General features: G+C 38.5%; 1 protein-coding gene across 7 annotated transcripts in view; it reads right to left on the bottom strand.

The window, feature by feature from the left end:
- BANP (BTG3 associated nuclear protein) overlaps positions 1-12,585 on the bottom strand; it is a 125,032-nt gene that overhangs the window by 25,439 nt on the left and 87,008 nt on the right. For 3 of the 7 annotated variants that reach the window (XM_010001100.1, XM_010001095.1, XM_010001098.1), the window contains one exon: positions 378-385. The exons of the other annotated variants lie outside the window; for them this stretch is intronic. In XM_010001100.1, coding sequence (XP_009999402.1) covers positions 378-385 — 8 coding nt within the window. The remainder of the gene's footprint in view (positions 1-377; positions 386-12,585) is intronic. 7 annotated transcript variants of the gene reach the window in all.

The raw sequence follows: 12,585 nt of genomic DNA, 5'->3' as shown, positions 1-12,585 counted from the left end.
AATGCTCAAAGCACATGAAAGATTTATTATATAATGAAACCACCTGAGTTTTTTCTATGTAAACACATCCCATTTTAAATTTAAAGACGTATCTAAATGGTGTTATCTTTCTTCTAGAGAGTGTTTCTGTCAAAGCATGAATCCTGCGGTATCAGGGGAAAGTATTTCAGCCACAACCATGATAAAAAACTCAAAGCAAATAAAATGAGAGGGTAGTACAAAAGCCCTGACCAGATACTCTGAAGCACAAACCACCGAATCCCATTCCCAGTATCACTTAAAGGCAACACTGAAGAGAGAATGAGTTACTTTTGCCTCCATAAACAGGGAAAATCTTCAAAATTAAAATTATGTATTAAATGTTTGCTTTACACAACGTCCCCAGCTACATTAACAGGTTTTGCCAGTGTTTATAAATGAAGAAAAAATGTTCTTATTCCTTGCATTAGCAGGAAATCTCACACTTCACTAAGCTGCATCTTCCACTGCAAAGAACTGAGATGTACTTTACTGTCAAGGAGCAACAAGCTCCATTTGCCCCAGATCCAGCAATCCCAGTTTAATTAACCTGGGCACACAGAGTCTGGCTTAACACAGACCTCTGAGGACCCGAGGCTTTAACTCCAGGTGGGTCCCCTGTTCTTACACCGTTTTTTTTCAGAACAGAACACGATGTCATCTCACCTAGTATCTAACAAAATCCTGCCAAGAATTTTTACAAACTTGGTACATTGCTCCGTGGTGGTTTATTGTGATCATAACCTTCTCATTAGCTTGTGAATTGATGATGTGAAAGAGTGGATAAAAATGAAGAACCGAGATATTCCAAAGCTGTTGAGGATATTTTTTAAATAACGTTTTGAACGCGAGTATTTATTTTAGCTGAAAACAAATGCCTCTAAGTTCCTTTCCTCCCTTCATATGCAGCTGTCGGCAACTGCTCGATGGACGACCCGTCCCCAGCTCCCTAACGGGAAACAAAATCTTCTAGTGCAGATATTCAGATTAACACCAAATTCAAAGAAAGACACCAAGAGCTGACCTCAGGCTATTCCTGTTAACATTTGGTTAACACTTCGGAGGGGATGCAGAGAAATCTATGAAGCACTGGAAAAGGCTGGAGCCTTTTCTTTTTAAGGAATATGCACATCAAAAACCAATATTGAAAACTCCTATAAATAAATGGTACACAACAACATCAAGAGCAGATTATTCAGATAATAAATCTAACTCGCAGAAGTCAGAGTGCCAAATGTAGCATCACTAGTGCAAATGTAAATCCTGCACTCCAGGATGGTCATGCTATTAAAAATGAGGGAGTCAGGGGCTCTGGGGGATGAGCAGTCAGTCCTGCTTCTCAGCCCTGCTGATCCCACAGCCTGTAGCTGGTTTGCAGCCTGCTGGGATCACTCTGTATTAACACAGAAAAGTGTGAAATTAGCACTTCCCAACCTTTCAATCTGTGGTTTTTTATTTTTCCTCAATACGTGTGTGTATATCATTTAGAATAAAAAAGCCACTTCGTTTCGTCAACTCCAAGTTTCCTGAAACAATTACATTTGCAACATAATAAAAAAGAATTCATTGATCTGAAAAATAACAAGGAAATAAAATCCATCACAAATATGTCCACTAACACAGTTCTTAACTGAGAACTGCACTGCAACCTGCACCACATACTAGAGAGCTCAGAAATCACAGGTGAATGTGAAATCTGATGGTTTTTACAGAATTAGCTCTGGCAGGGTCAGGGCTGAGAAAGAACCAAGAAGGGCTGAGATTTGATCTCAAACAAAGCAGAAAGGAATTAAGCCATTTTCCTCCAAAAGCAAGAAAGTTTATTTGGCTTTCTCTTTGGTAAAAGCAGGACAAAATCTATTACAAATCAGAGAAAATGCTCGAAACTGTAGACAAGAAATCCAGGATTCACACAGAATTTCTAAACCTAGTTCCCTTCCAACTTCAGTCATCTTGGGGGAGTCACTGCTCCCACCTCCTCACCTGTGGAAGGGGGTTGTTACTACTTCCTTACAGGGATGTTTGGAGAACTGACAGACACAGAGGTTTGAAGGATAAAAACAAGAGTACGAGCTGCATCTCCCAGCTGCAGGTATCTGGCAGTGACTCCACTGTCAGAGCTGCACTGAAAAACAGATTTTAAATGGGAAATAAATCCCTATCCCCCTCTGGAAATAAGCAACAAAATAGAATATTAAATTTCATATAGGATGAATTTTTTTTATCCTGGACTTCCCTGTGTTTTGTTCCTCTCAGTTTTTACAGGGTCCTATGACTCTGAGCTTCAGCTGACATTTGTCTGTGGCTTTATGCTTTTCCAGCATTGGAAATAATCCTTTGTTTGCTATTAACCATGCAGCTAATTGGTACTTCAGTAATTAAGACTTCACTACTTAAAAGCAGGTGCATTCAAATTCAGCTGTTTTTGTACAGTAACTATGATTGCTATTAAAAAGACATTGACAGGCAAACAGCTGCATGTGGAAGGAACTTTTATTCAAAGATAAAGTCCTCATTAAATTATATACTTCTCAAATTATAACAACATTTTTATTATAATGTATAATTGTTGTTATAATATAATGCAGAATACCTATGGTCAATGCCTCAACATTGCTCCTGAGGTCTGTTTAAATGTAAAAGCTGGGAGTAACACAAAATATTATTCATGAGCTACACTGCAATTACTGTCTAATTGTGAACTGATGGATTTTAAATCATGCATCATCAAGCAAAAATAGTTCTGCTTTAAAATTGGTTTTATTACATTCCTTACACTGTGTCTCAAACTTTATTTGTTATCCTATTAAAGAGGAAAATTTTACAAGTACCATGAAAAGTAAATTCTCTATTCAGCTGAAGACAGGCAACATCTAATGTGCTAATTATGATTATTTCGCCAGCACTTCATTTGCAACTGTAATGAAAGAACAAGCCTACAAAAATCTGTGCAGAGTGACAAGAAAAAGCTGATCTTATACATACAAACCAGAAGTTTTCTACTGTTTAAAATGCTCTTTCTTGCATTTATTTTATTTGTTGAACACTTGGTGGTACACCAGTGTATGCAGGCAGAGAAACTTTGGAAAAATTACAGCTAGACAGTGTCTAAAAAAGCACGTATCTTTTACCTGAATTTAATTCAGTCCACAGAAAAAATCCATTATTTTAAACTCAAAATATCATTTTTGTCTGAGGAATCTTTGCTTACTTCAGCATATCTTGTGGTCTGAGACTTAATTTTTAATCTCCACTGCTTTGCTCACAATACCTGCTCTGTACCAATTCCTCTTCCCATCATCTTTGTATTTTTTTTAACCTTTTCTAACATTTCCCTGTAGTCTTCACAACTTTTTTTCCACAATATCTCCCTGTGAGCAAATCTACCAAGGTTTATAAAGCATTTTCTCTGAACAAAACACTTTTTAATGAGTCCTACAGCATTATGCATTTAAAAACACCCTTGTAAGAATAAAAGAGTTTTATCTTCCGCTTAATTTATCTTGTGTATATTATTTTCCTTTTCGTAGGTGATTTGCAAGAACAGCAAATAAAAGGGCAAAAATCCAGTCAGAGATGATCCTTTTTTTGTGACAATAAACCCCCACCCCTTTCCCTTGGCTCTCCCAGCCTCAGGAGCACTGCTCAGCACAGCCCAACTTGTGAAAAATTAGTAACAAATGGTTACATTTGTCAGAGATTGAACATATTTCCAATACCAATTTTCTTTTATATGGCACATATATATATATACCCTTCTCTCCATGCATACATATTTCACTAGCTTGGCCAATCAGAGAACATGGTTCAATATGCTCTTAATTTCTCTTTTAAATAAAAAAATAAAAACAACTCCATGCTGACGTTCTCATGTTGTCAGACACGCATATTTTACCAATTTGAACCAATTTCTACCTCCTCCCAAAACCCAGGAGGCACTTCACACATATTTCATTCCTGGACTCTGAATCCTGAGAGGACATCCAAGGGACTAGAAAGGGCTTTTCAGAGAAGAGCTGGGAATGCTTAAATTTTGAACTGATGAGGAGAAAGGGAACAGCCAGGAGCAGGACTGCAGGATTTTTTCAACTGCAGAGGAAAAAGGGGGAAAGGTCATCCACTTCTGATCCCATCTAAATAAGACCTGGGTTGCTTCAATCACAGTACAAAAGTTTCAATGAAATAAAACAATAATATGGATCTTGGTGAAATGCAACCCTGACCTGACTTATCACACAACAACCAGCAGTAACTAAATGCTGGATTCAACTAATAAATGACTTCTGAGCCTACAAAGTAGAAAATACCAAGCAACTAAAATAATGAGGCTTTTTGAAGCTGAAAACTTCAAGGGTTGGTCAAAGTCCTGTCAAATCGATGGTAAAATTCCCAACAGCTTCCAATGGAGCAGCATGAAACATAAGCATGAGGAGTAAAAATAATCAATATTCACCCAGAAAAAACAATTTGGCTTGAAAACAGGAGTAGCTGGCACATGAGCTGGGACACTGGAACTCAGCTGGGGAAACCCAAGATGCCCTCCCCAAAGGCTGTGGCAGCGTGATGGAACCTCTAGGATGAGGAAAGTTGTATCCTGTTCAAGACCAGAATACCTTTGTCTGCAAGTCCATAACTATATGCTTCTCCTTTAATACCTCCATTCTGCCTCCCAGTTCCCCATCATTAGATGACATTATTAGGAAGTTACGGGCACAGATCACTGCAGGTAAAATATATATGCACACACAAAATCCTGACTCTTTCCTCTTCCAACTGCAGTTTGACACATCCTTCAAACAGTGAGTATACACTGATTATTTTGTTGCTTTTTTATTAACTAAGCAGACTAAGAAAACTGCATGGTATTTCTAATGAGGTGGAATTCTACAGTCCTGGCTCAAAAAAGCCTGTTCTGACCACAAAGCACAGACTGTCCTGTCAAATGTAAACATTTCAGGGTGCCTATCTGTAACAGGACATGAGAAAAAATATTAAGTGGATAACCTACACTACATTAAGTCCCTCAGCACTCATTTATAATTCAAGTAACTTTAATTAAGTTCAATCTAATTAGACACCAAAGTGAATTAAGATCGATGGATTAAATCTTGAATTCTGTACAATAGTGTCCACACAGGGGCTTATTATGGTTTAAAATAATCCACTACATTTATACCTTTGGTTAATTTAGATAAGCTTTTTGAAGTGTTCTTGTACAGAGAAGCCCAAAAGAACACAGGATGAGTTCAGCAGAATTATCAAAGCTATTCTATTCCATAAATCTACAATTTTTGGATTATGCTTTTAAAACATAATATAAAAACTAATCTGGAAGTAACACCCATCCAAGCAGGCTTCATTGAATGCAACGAATCTCACACTTGCCCCGTGACTGTTCAGCCTTCCCAGTCAGCAGAGAGAGCCAGCTTTTATAAAAATTACATGGAAAGTGCACCTTCTTTTGGTAATAAATGTGACTTTCTAGAACATCATCTTAAATATCAGGTAATCAATGTACACAACACACATTTTTCTCTCTAAAGCAATGATATTTCCTTTTTTAATAGAAAGTGTTATTTACTGGATAAAGTAACTATGTCCACTGACTGGAATCCTCTCCTCTCACTCTGTCCCCCTCCAAGTTTGCCACAGTAACGAACTCCCTCCCCTCACCAGCCTGTGGAAATAATGCCTGGCCCAAGTTATGCTTTGATATTTTGGAGGTCAGCCAGTTTCAGCTATCCCTCTATTTGTACTGTATTATTACCTCCATCCAAACAAATCTCTTGGGGTATTCCCCTTGCTCTGGGAGGCAAATGTTCCTGGAATGCGGCAACTGGTGCCAAAAACAAGTCCAGGTCTGGAGTGAGAACCAACACCCTCAGCTTTATGAGACATAGATTGAAGATGCTCCTGAGATCATCATGCAGGTGCACGATCCCCAGAACCTGCAGGGGACTTGCTGTTTTCTTCCTCCATTTTTCACACCTCCAACATGTGAGGTTCACTAAAAGAGAGAAGGGAAAGTCCCCAGGCATTCTGGAAAGATCAACATTGACGTGATAACTTGCAATCTTGATCTCACCCTCAAATTACTGCAGAGTTTGGCCACATTCTGCATCGTTACTAAGTGACAAATAAACAGCCCCCTGGCCCTACAAACCTTCATCCAACAGAAGTGCACGAATTCTTCCTTGCATGACAATCTACAGCAATCACAAATCTACCATTTAATTACTACCATCTACAGCCCAGTAACGGCTTCTCATGTGTTAAAAGCAAAGCAAGCCAAGAGCAGAGCTCTCACAGCTCGTGTGAAGGAGTCACCTCTCTGCACGTTTTGGGAACATTACTCGTGTTTTCCATTTATCTGCTTAACAATCCCTCTGGAAGTGCTGCCAAAGCAAAATCTAATAAACCTCTCACTTACCTAGAAGGCTCCTGCAGTGAATATCCTAACATCTCCATCAGGCACATCTCCACATTTAGTCTGATCAATTACTGAAAATGTATTATAGAGTCATGAAATGTCTAAGGTTTCCTTTCCTCTGAGGAAGCTGATGTCTGTCCCTGATGAAGAACTAATTTTTAGGAGATTCCAGGGCTCTGTTTCTAGTTTTAAAATAACTCCATGAAAAACCTACACACAAGAAGCTTCATTCAAACACACGATGGTTTCATTTCAAGACATTGTTATACACACACTGGAACAAAACCTGCCACGATTTTAATGCATCAATCTGCACAAATACCAATTAAAGTCAGGGCTGTAAAAAACCAGGAGCAAGTTATAAATTGCTGGTACCTGTGCTTCCTTGGCTTGCTCTTTCTCAGGGATTTTCATTATATATACAAAAAGGTAAGGCCCAGCCCCTCTAAGCACAGGGCTGTTTGTTCAATCTCTCTCTCTGGTGAGTACTTGCACTGTGGCTGCAACAAACCCATTTGCCTTTCCAGGCACAATCTCAAAATTGGAACTTTTACCTTTTAAACCAAACTTTCAGTGCAGTTGCTATCACTTTTTATGGGAAAGATATTCATGTAATTTACAGATTGAAGGATCTGCACTATAGTGCAGAAGTGATGAGAAAAATCCCATGTCCCCTACACAGAAAAAAGCCCAGAAGACAATTGCCAGATGACATAGTTCTGGAAAAGAATCTTTGTCCTGCTCTTGCTGTCCTGGGCCTCTTTTGGTCACACTTCACCTTTGCCAGACTTGCAACTGATGTACAGTCATTTATGAGACTTTATTAGGGTGTTTCTTGGAACAAGCAAACACCAAAGCCATTTTCTTGACTCATTTATGGCTTAAATTTTATTTTCCACTTATCCTGGTAGGGATGGGTTTCCCATAAGGGATTCATTCCCTGTGCGACCTAGGCTCTCCATGATTACTTTCTGTCTCTGCATGCAAGACATTTTTGCCTGAAAGGAACAGTGTCCTGACAAGAGAAATAACAAATGACCCTGCATATTGAGTTGGCATTATTCTGCTCTAAGAGGCAAACTGTTACTGATTATCAAACACTTCTGGGAGCTGCAACACAAAATGTTTTTACTATAGCGTGTTTTGTTGGGTTTTTTGTGCAAGCAAAATGCAAAGCTGAACATTTGCATTTCCCCTAGTCTTTTGTTTTCAAAGTTTTCAAAAGAATCTCTTCATGGAAAAGATGGCAGTTCCTGGAATTTCTTTTTTGTTAAACAAATTTTCAAGAACACAAGGTTAAAATTGAAAGATGCCACTGCTATTGTTGGCTGCCTCTTTGTCAGTTGTCTGAAAATATATATGGAGAAGTCTCTCTGTAAAAATGGCCTTTCATTTGGATAACTAAGAGATTTGCTTGGCAAGTGTTTTCACAGGAAAAAGCTTTCATATGTCTTTTTTTTTTTCCAGAAAAAGACACAAACTGAAAACAGAGATAATAGTATGCAAGTCTATATGTAGAAAAAAAATACTCAACAACTGTAAAAACAGAAAATGAAAAAAAGAAATCTGCCACAGATAAACTAAAGTCCTCTTAGCTCCTACACAGCCCTTTTTAACAAGTGCCTTTGAGGATTCAAGTTCTTCAAAGCCTGAACCCAGTGACTTTGGTGACTCTGGATATGATCCAAAGCTTATCTTTTCATTTTATGCCAAGTTTTGAACTGTCAAGTCAGTAGAGCAGCCACACAATGCCAAAAATATTCTTGAGCAGATCTTCAGCACCCTGCTACTGCTACTTTGTCCTTCTAAATGCAGCTGCAACCAAAGAATCTGAAAACCCCCGCAGACATTCATTAATTAAGCTTTAAAAGTTGGACATGAAACCACTGTATTTTTGGATCAGTTTTCTTTGCATTTCTGCAGTGATGTTTCAGGCAAACAGCGATTTAATTGGTAAGTAACTTAACTTGAGTTGAAGCTGTGTTGTGTGGAGAATCAAAATTTCAAAAGGGAAAGGCTGACATGATGGGAATTCAGCCAAAGGGAACCTTTAACTCCTTAAATCCTACCCTCTTCTCAGAGCTCAAGTACAGCTTGAGGGCTTTAGGACTTAGAGAAATGATCCAAGTGTTACAAGGATGGGTTAGAGATATGGTCTGGACTCTCTTGGGGTCCTCTTCTCCCACCTGTAAATCCAAGAGCACGCAGGGCACAGACACAGCCCAGGTCCTCAGGAATGCAAACAAAGCAAGATTAACAAACCCAGGGACTCCTGCCTCATTTAAGACAAGACTCCCTTCCTCAGAGCAGCCTAGTTAGAGCCCACAAAAGCTGCCAACCCAATGCTTGCATTAGAAAAAAACATCCCTACCAGTGTGTGTTGTGTGTGCCAGGACAGCAGCCCGGGCTCCCAGGCACCAAGGGGGGAGAAGGAACAGCACCCACCAGGTGAAGGCAGCCCTGCACCCAAAAGGCTGTCCTGAGCAAAGGCTGGATGGGTAGGTATTTTTTTAGCAGGCTCATGATCTTGAACTGTCAATACAAAGTATTTGGAAGGGAGTCAGTCCTAGCTCTGCACCAAGCCCTTCAGGTTCTGCTGCAGCTCAAGAAACAGAATTTTCACTTCAACTCTTTTTTTTTTTTTTTTTTTTTAATGTAAATCTGATTAGGCAAATAGTGTCTCTATTTTCTCATTCCTGTTTTAGTGAGAGTATGGGAATAATTACAGACACAACCAGAACTTAGGTGTCCTTACTTTGAATTCCGTGTCTTCAGTTACTAGCTTGTATATCACCTGTTCATAACTGTGTTCATAACCTATTTCTGTCCACAGAGAGATAAATAACACTTTAAAAACAATTCTCTTCCTTCCTCCAAAGCCTAACAGCTAGCACTATGAAAATACACAATATCACACAGAACAAGCACCTTCTCATTCATAATTACTTTTTTTCCCCCCTTGTGTATGTTAATATGGCCAGGGGGACATTTACAATCTGAGCTCTTTTGATCAAAATCTACCCCAAGTTTGTAAGGTCTGGTAATCCACAGGCTTGCTCACAAGCTCATTATTGTCTGCTTGAGGTTTGGGTAACACATTTAGCAGAAAATGAAGCCCCAAATGCCCTGTGGGTAAATCACGTTGCAGCACAAAAAGTTACTACCCAAATCTACAGAGACCTTGAGTGTCTCCTTAAAAACACAGCTTCACCTTCCATGTCCTGCCCGAGGCTGCTGATATTGAGTGTTTCTTGTTTAAGAGCATTTAATGCAATTTAGAAAGACTGAACTATCCAAGCAGATGTACATAATTCCTCTCAAGTGATTTAAAAAAAATGAATTTAATTCCTCATGAGTGTTTTGAATGATTTCCCCCCCTCAAAAAAGAGAAATACCAGAAGTCTAGAACTTACAGAGAACTTAGCAGGGACAGACTGTAACTGCAGCCAGCTTAAAGGGGAGAAATAGCCCTTGTTTCAGCTCTAGTCACATTTCCCAGTGGAAAAAAAAAAAAAAGTAGTTCACAATACTTTACTCAACATATACTGCTTACAGAATGCTTTTCTTCTTAAATGTACCTTAACACCAGCAAAAAAACAAGTTCTGTTGGGAATGGCTGCTCATCAGCTTACTTGGGAAAAGGCAAATCTTCAGCCAAGAACTGTGCACTGATTTCCTAACAGGAAAAACAGGAAAAACACTCCATGATTTTTAAATTGTCAGGAATTTTTAACCTTAACATTCAAAAAGACAGACGACAGAGCAATCTGCACATCCCAACAGATACTGAACCAGTCTGATGACAACAGAATAATGTAGAGCAGAAACTTCTGCAAGAGAAACCAAACCAACTCAGCAACACACGGAAGCAGCAGCAGACAAAATTCATCCCCAGTGAGTGCAATTTAATGCCACATAAAACTTAAGAATTAACCTATGTAAATTCAAGAAAAAGCAACACAGTGCAAGAGAGGTTGTAATGTCAAGCTAGAGAGATGTGAAAGGCATGGGAAATGAGGACATTAAAAATGTTATGTCATTCAGTAAAACAGTATTTAGTGCTATGCCTTTCAGTATACCTACCATTTTAGCTTCTCAATCTTAGAAACAAACTAGAAAGAAAATATGTGGCTCAGAGAAAAGTAGTAAAATATATCAGAGACCTAAAAGTTCTCTCATACAGCACAGGGGCTGGAAAGTTTAAAGACTACAAACACAAATAGGCACAACTGGGCTGTGTTTCCTGCTGCGTCGCGCTGAATAAAAGTATCTCCTTAGATTTAGTTCAGCATCACGAGACCCTCTTCATCTTGGCTTTTTTTTGGCAGCATTTTAAGTAGTTTCCAAATGCAAATTGACAGTTATTTCAGCTCTTGTAGCACCTTTGTTTTTTGTATCCATTAACATCAGTTTCAGTTACCAAAGATTAACTTCAAGTGCGCCGAGTTGCTGCGCGCTTGAGCAGGACCCCTCTGCTCTTCAGCCCGTGCTTCTTCACCAAGACCCTCCTAAAGCCCTTTCCCTCCTCAAACAGCACCAGAAACCAGGGTTGTGACACCTCAGCACAGCAGGGTGAGCGGAGGATAAAAAGGACAAGGGTGCTACGGGGAAAGAAAAAAGTTGCTTGGGTAAAAAGAGTGGAATATTCTTTAAATGAAGCCATATTGAAAATGAACAGAAAAGGCTTCCAAAAACAGCCAGCTTATTTTTCTTCATTGCTGTTGCAAATTAAGAAAAGTTCCAAACTGTGTTTGAGCAGCAGAAATAATTTTATTTTTTTTTAAATGAAAGGCATAATCTTAGAATTGAAAAGCACAACTAATGGCTGGAACTTCAAAGTTCTATTTAAACATGGCAAAATTCCTGAACCTGCTGCTACAGCCCAGGGCATCTCCCTAGCTGAGCGGTGGCTGATGGCAGCTGAAGTGACCAACAATTATATTCCTTTGGTCTGGTCAATACTGACACTTGATTTAAAACTGCTCACACAGATTTCACAGCCTGCCAGATGAATTTAGTGCACCCTCAACAAGAAACAATTGGGAAAACTAAAAGCCAGTTATTAGAGAGGAGAAAAGTAGGCAAGTTCTTACCGATTTCATGCTCTTCACTATCTCTGGGTGCGATGCAGAATCTAAACTGTCAGGAAGGACTCCTCACTCTAAAATAGCTCATCTTTAACATTCCTCCTGAAATGTGAGCACCCTCCTTATGGCAATTCACTATCTGCTAGCTACAATTTTCAGGATGTTCAGTCCAAATACATATTACTTATTACTTTGCTGAACAGAGTTAAGCAATGTCAACTGAAAGAAAGCAGACACAGCTGGAAATGCAGCTCAAAGGAAAGTCATTATACACTCGAACTGCTCGCATGCAAAGTTCTTCAGTTAACAGGACCCCTCCTTGCCAAACAGGTATGGGAGAAAATGGAATTTTCTAGTCATTCTCTGAAATAAAAAAAAATAAATCAGGAAACTTTCATCTTTAAGTTTAACAAAAAATACTCTTATCACATTCTTCCTATAGATGCATTAGGAATTTTTACACAAACACCCAAACAATACCTTTTCAAAACCCCTTAACCTGCATTTTCGACAAAAATCAGTATCAGATAAAATCATCAAGGCAGCCCATGAAAAAAATTCCCCTGCTATCAGTAAAGATTGCAAGAAATTAATAAAAAATAAAATCTGTTTGGTCTTTTGTTTTGGGGTTTGTTTTGTTTTGTTTTTGATTTTTTTTAAACACATCTGTTTGACATCAAGAAAATAAAATTTGTTTTAAATCCTTCAGCCTTGACATAGCAGGAAAAAAGAGCCATAGTAAATTAGAGAGTATTTTTATGTAAGCTCATGTATTTTAGCAATACAATCAAATCCTACCTCCACCCATATGGGTTTAAAAATTTTATACAGGATATTATTAAGCAGTAAAATACTAACAGAAAGCATATATTCAAAGAGGGTATTTTTGCAATATTCCCTTTAATCCATTATCTTCTGGACAGTTTTTGGATCATTCTTTGAGATAAAAATTTATGTTTTTAATGAAGAATGTTCCCCAGGGAATAATTTACTTTAGGGATCAGAAAAACATGTGTTATTCTACAAGTTCTTAGGAAGAGAAAAAAAAAC

This window comes from Chaetura pelagica, unplaced genomic scaffold (genome assembly GCF_000747805.2).
Source record: "Chaetura pelagica isolate M959 unplaced genomic scaffold, ChaPel_1.0 scaffold227, whole genome shotgun sequence".
NCBI classification, from domain to species: Eukaryota; Metazoa; Chordata; class Aves; order Apodiformes; family Apodidae; genus Chaetura; species Chaetura pelagica.
Note: the sequence above shows the minus strand (reverse complement) of the source record. Positions and strands in the feature narration are given on the sequence as shown.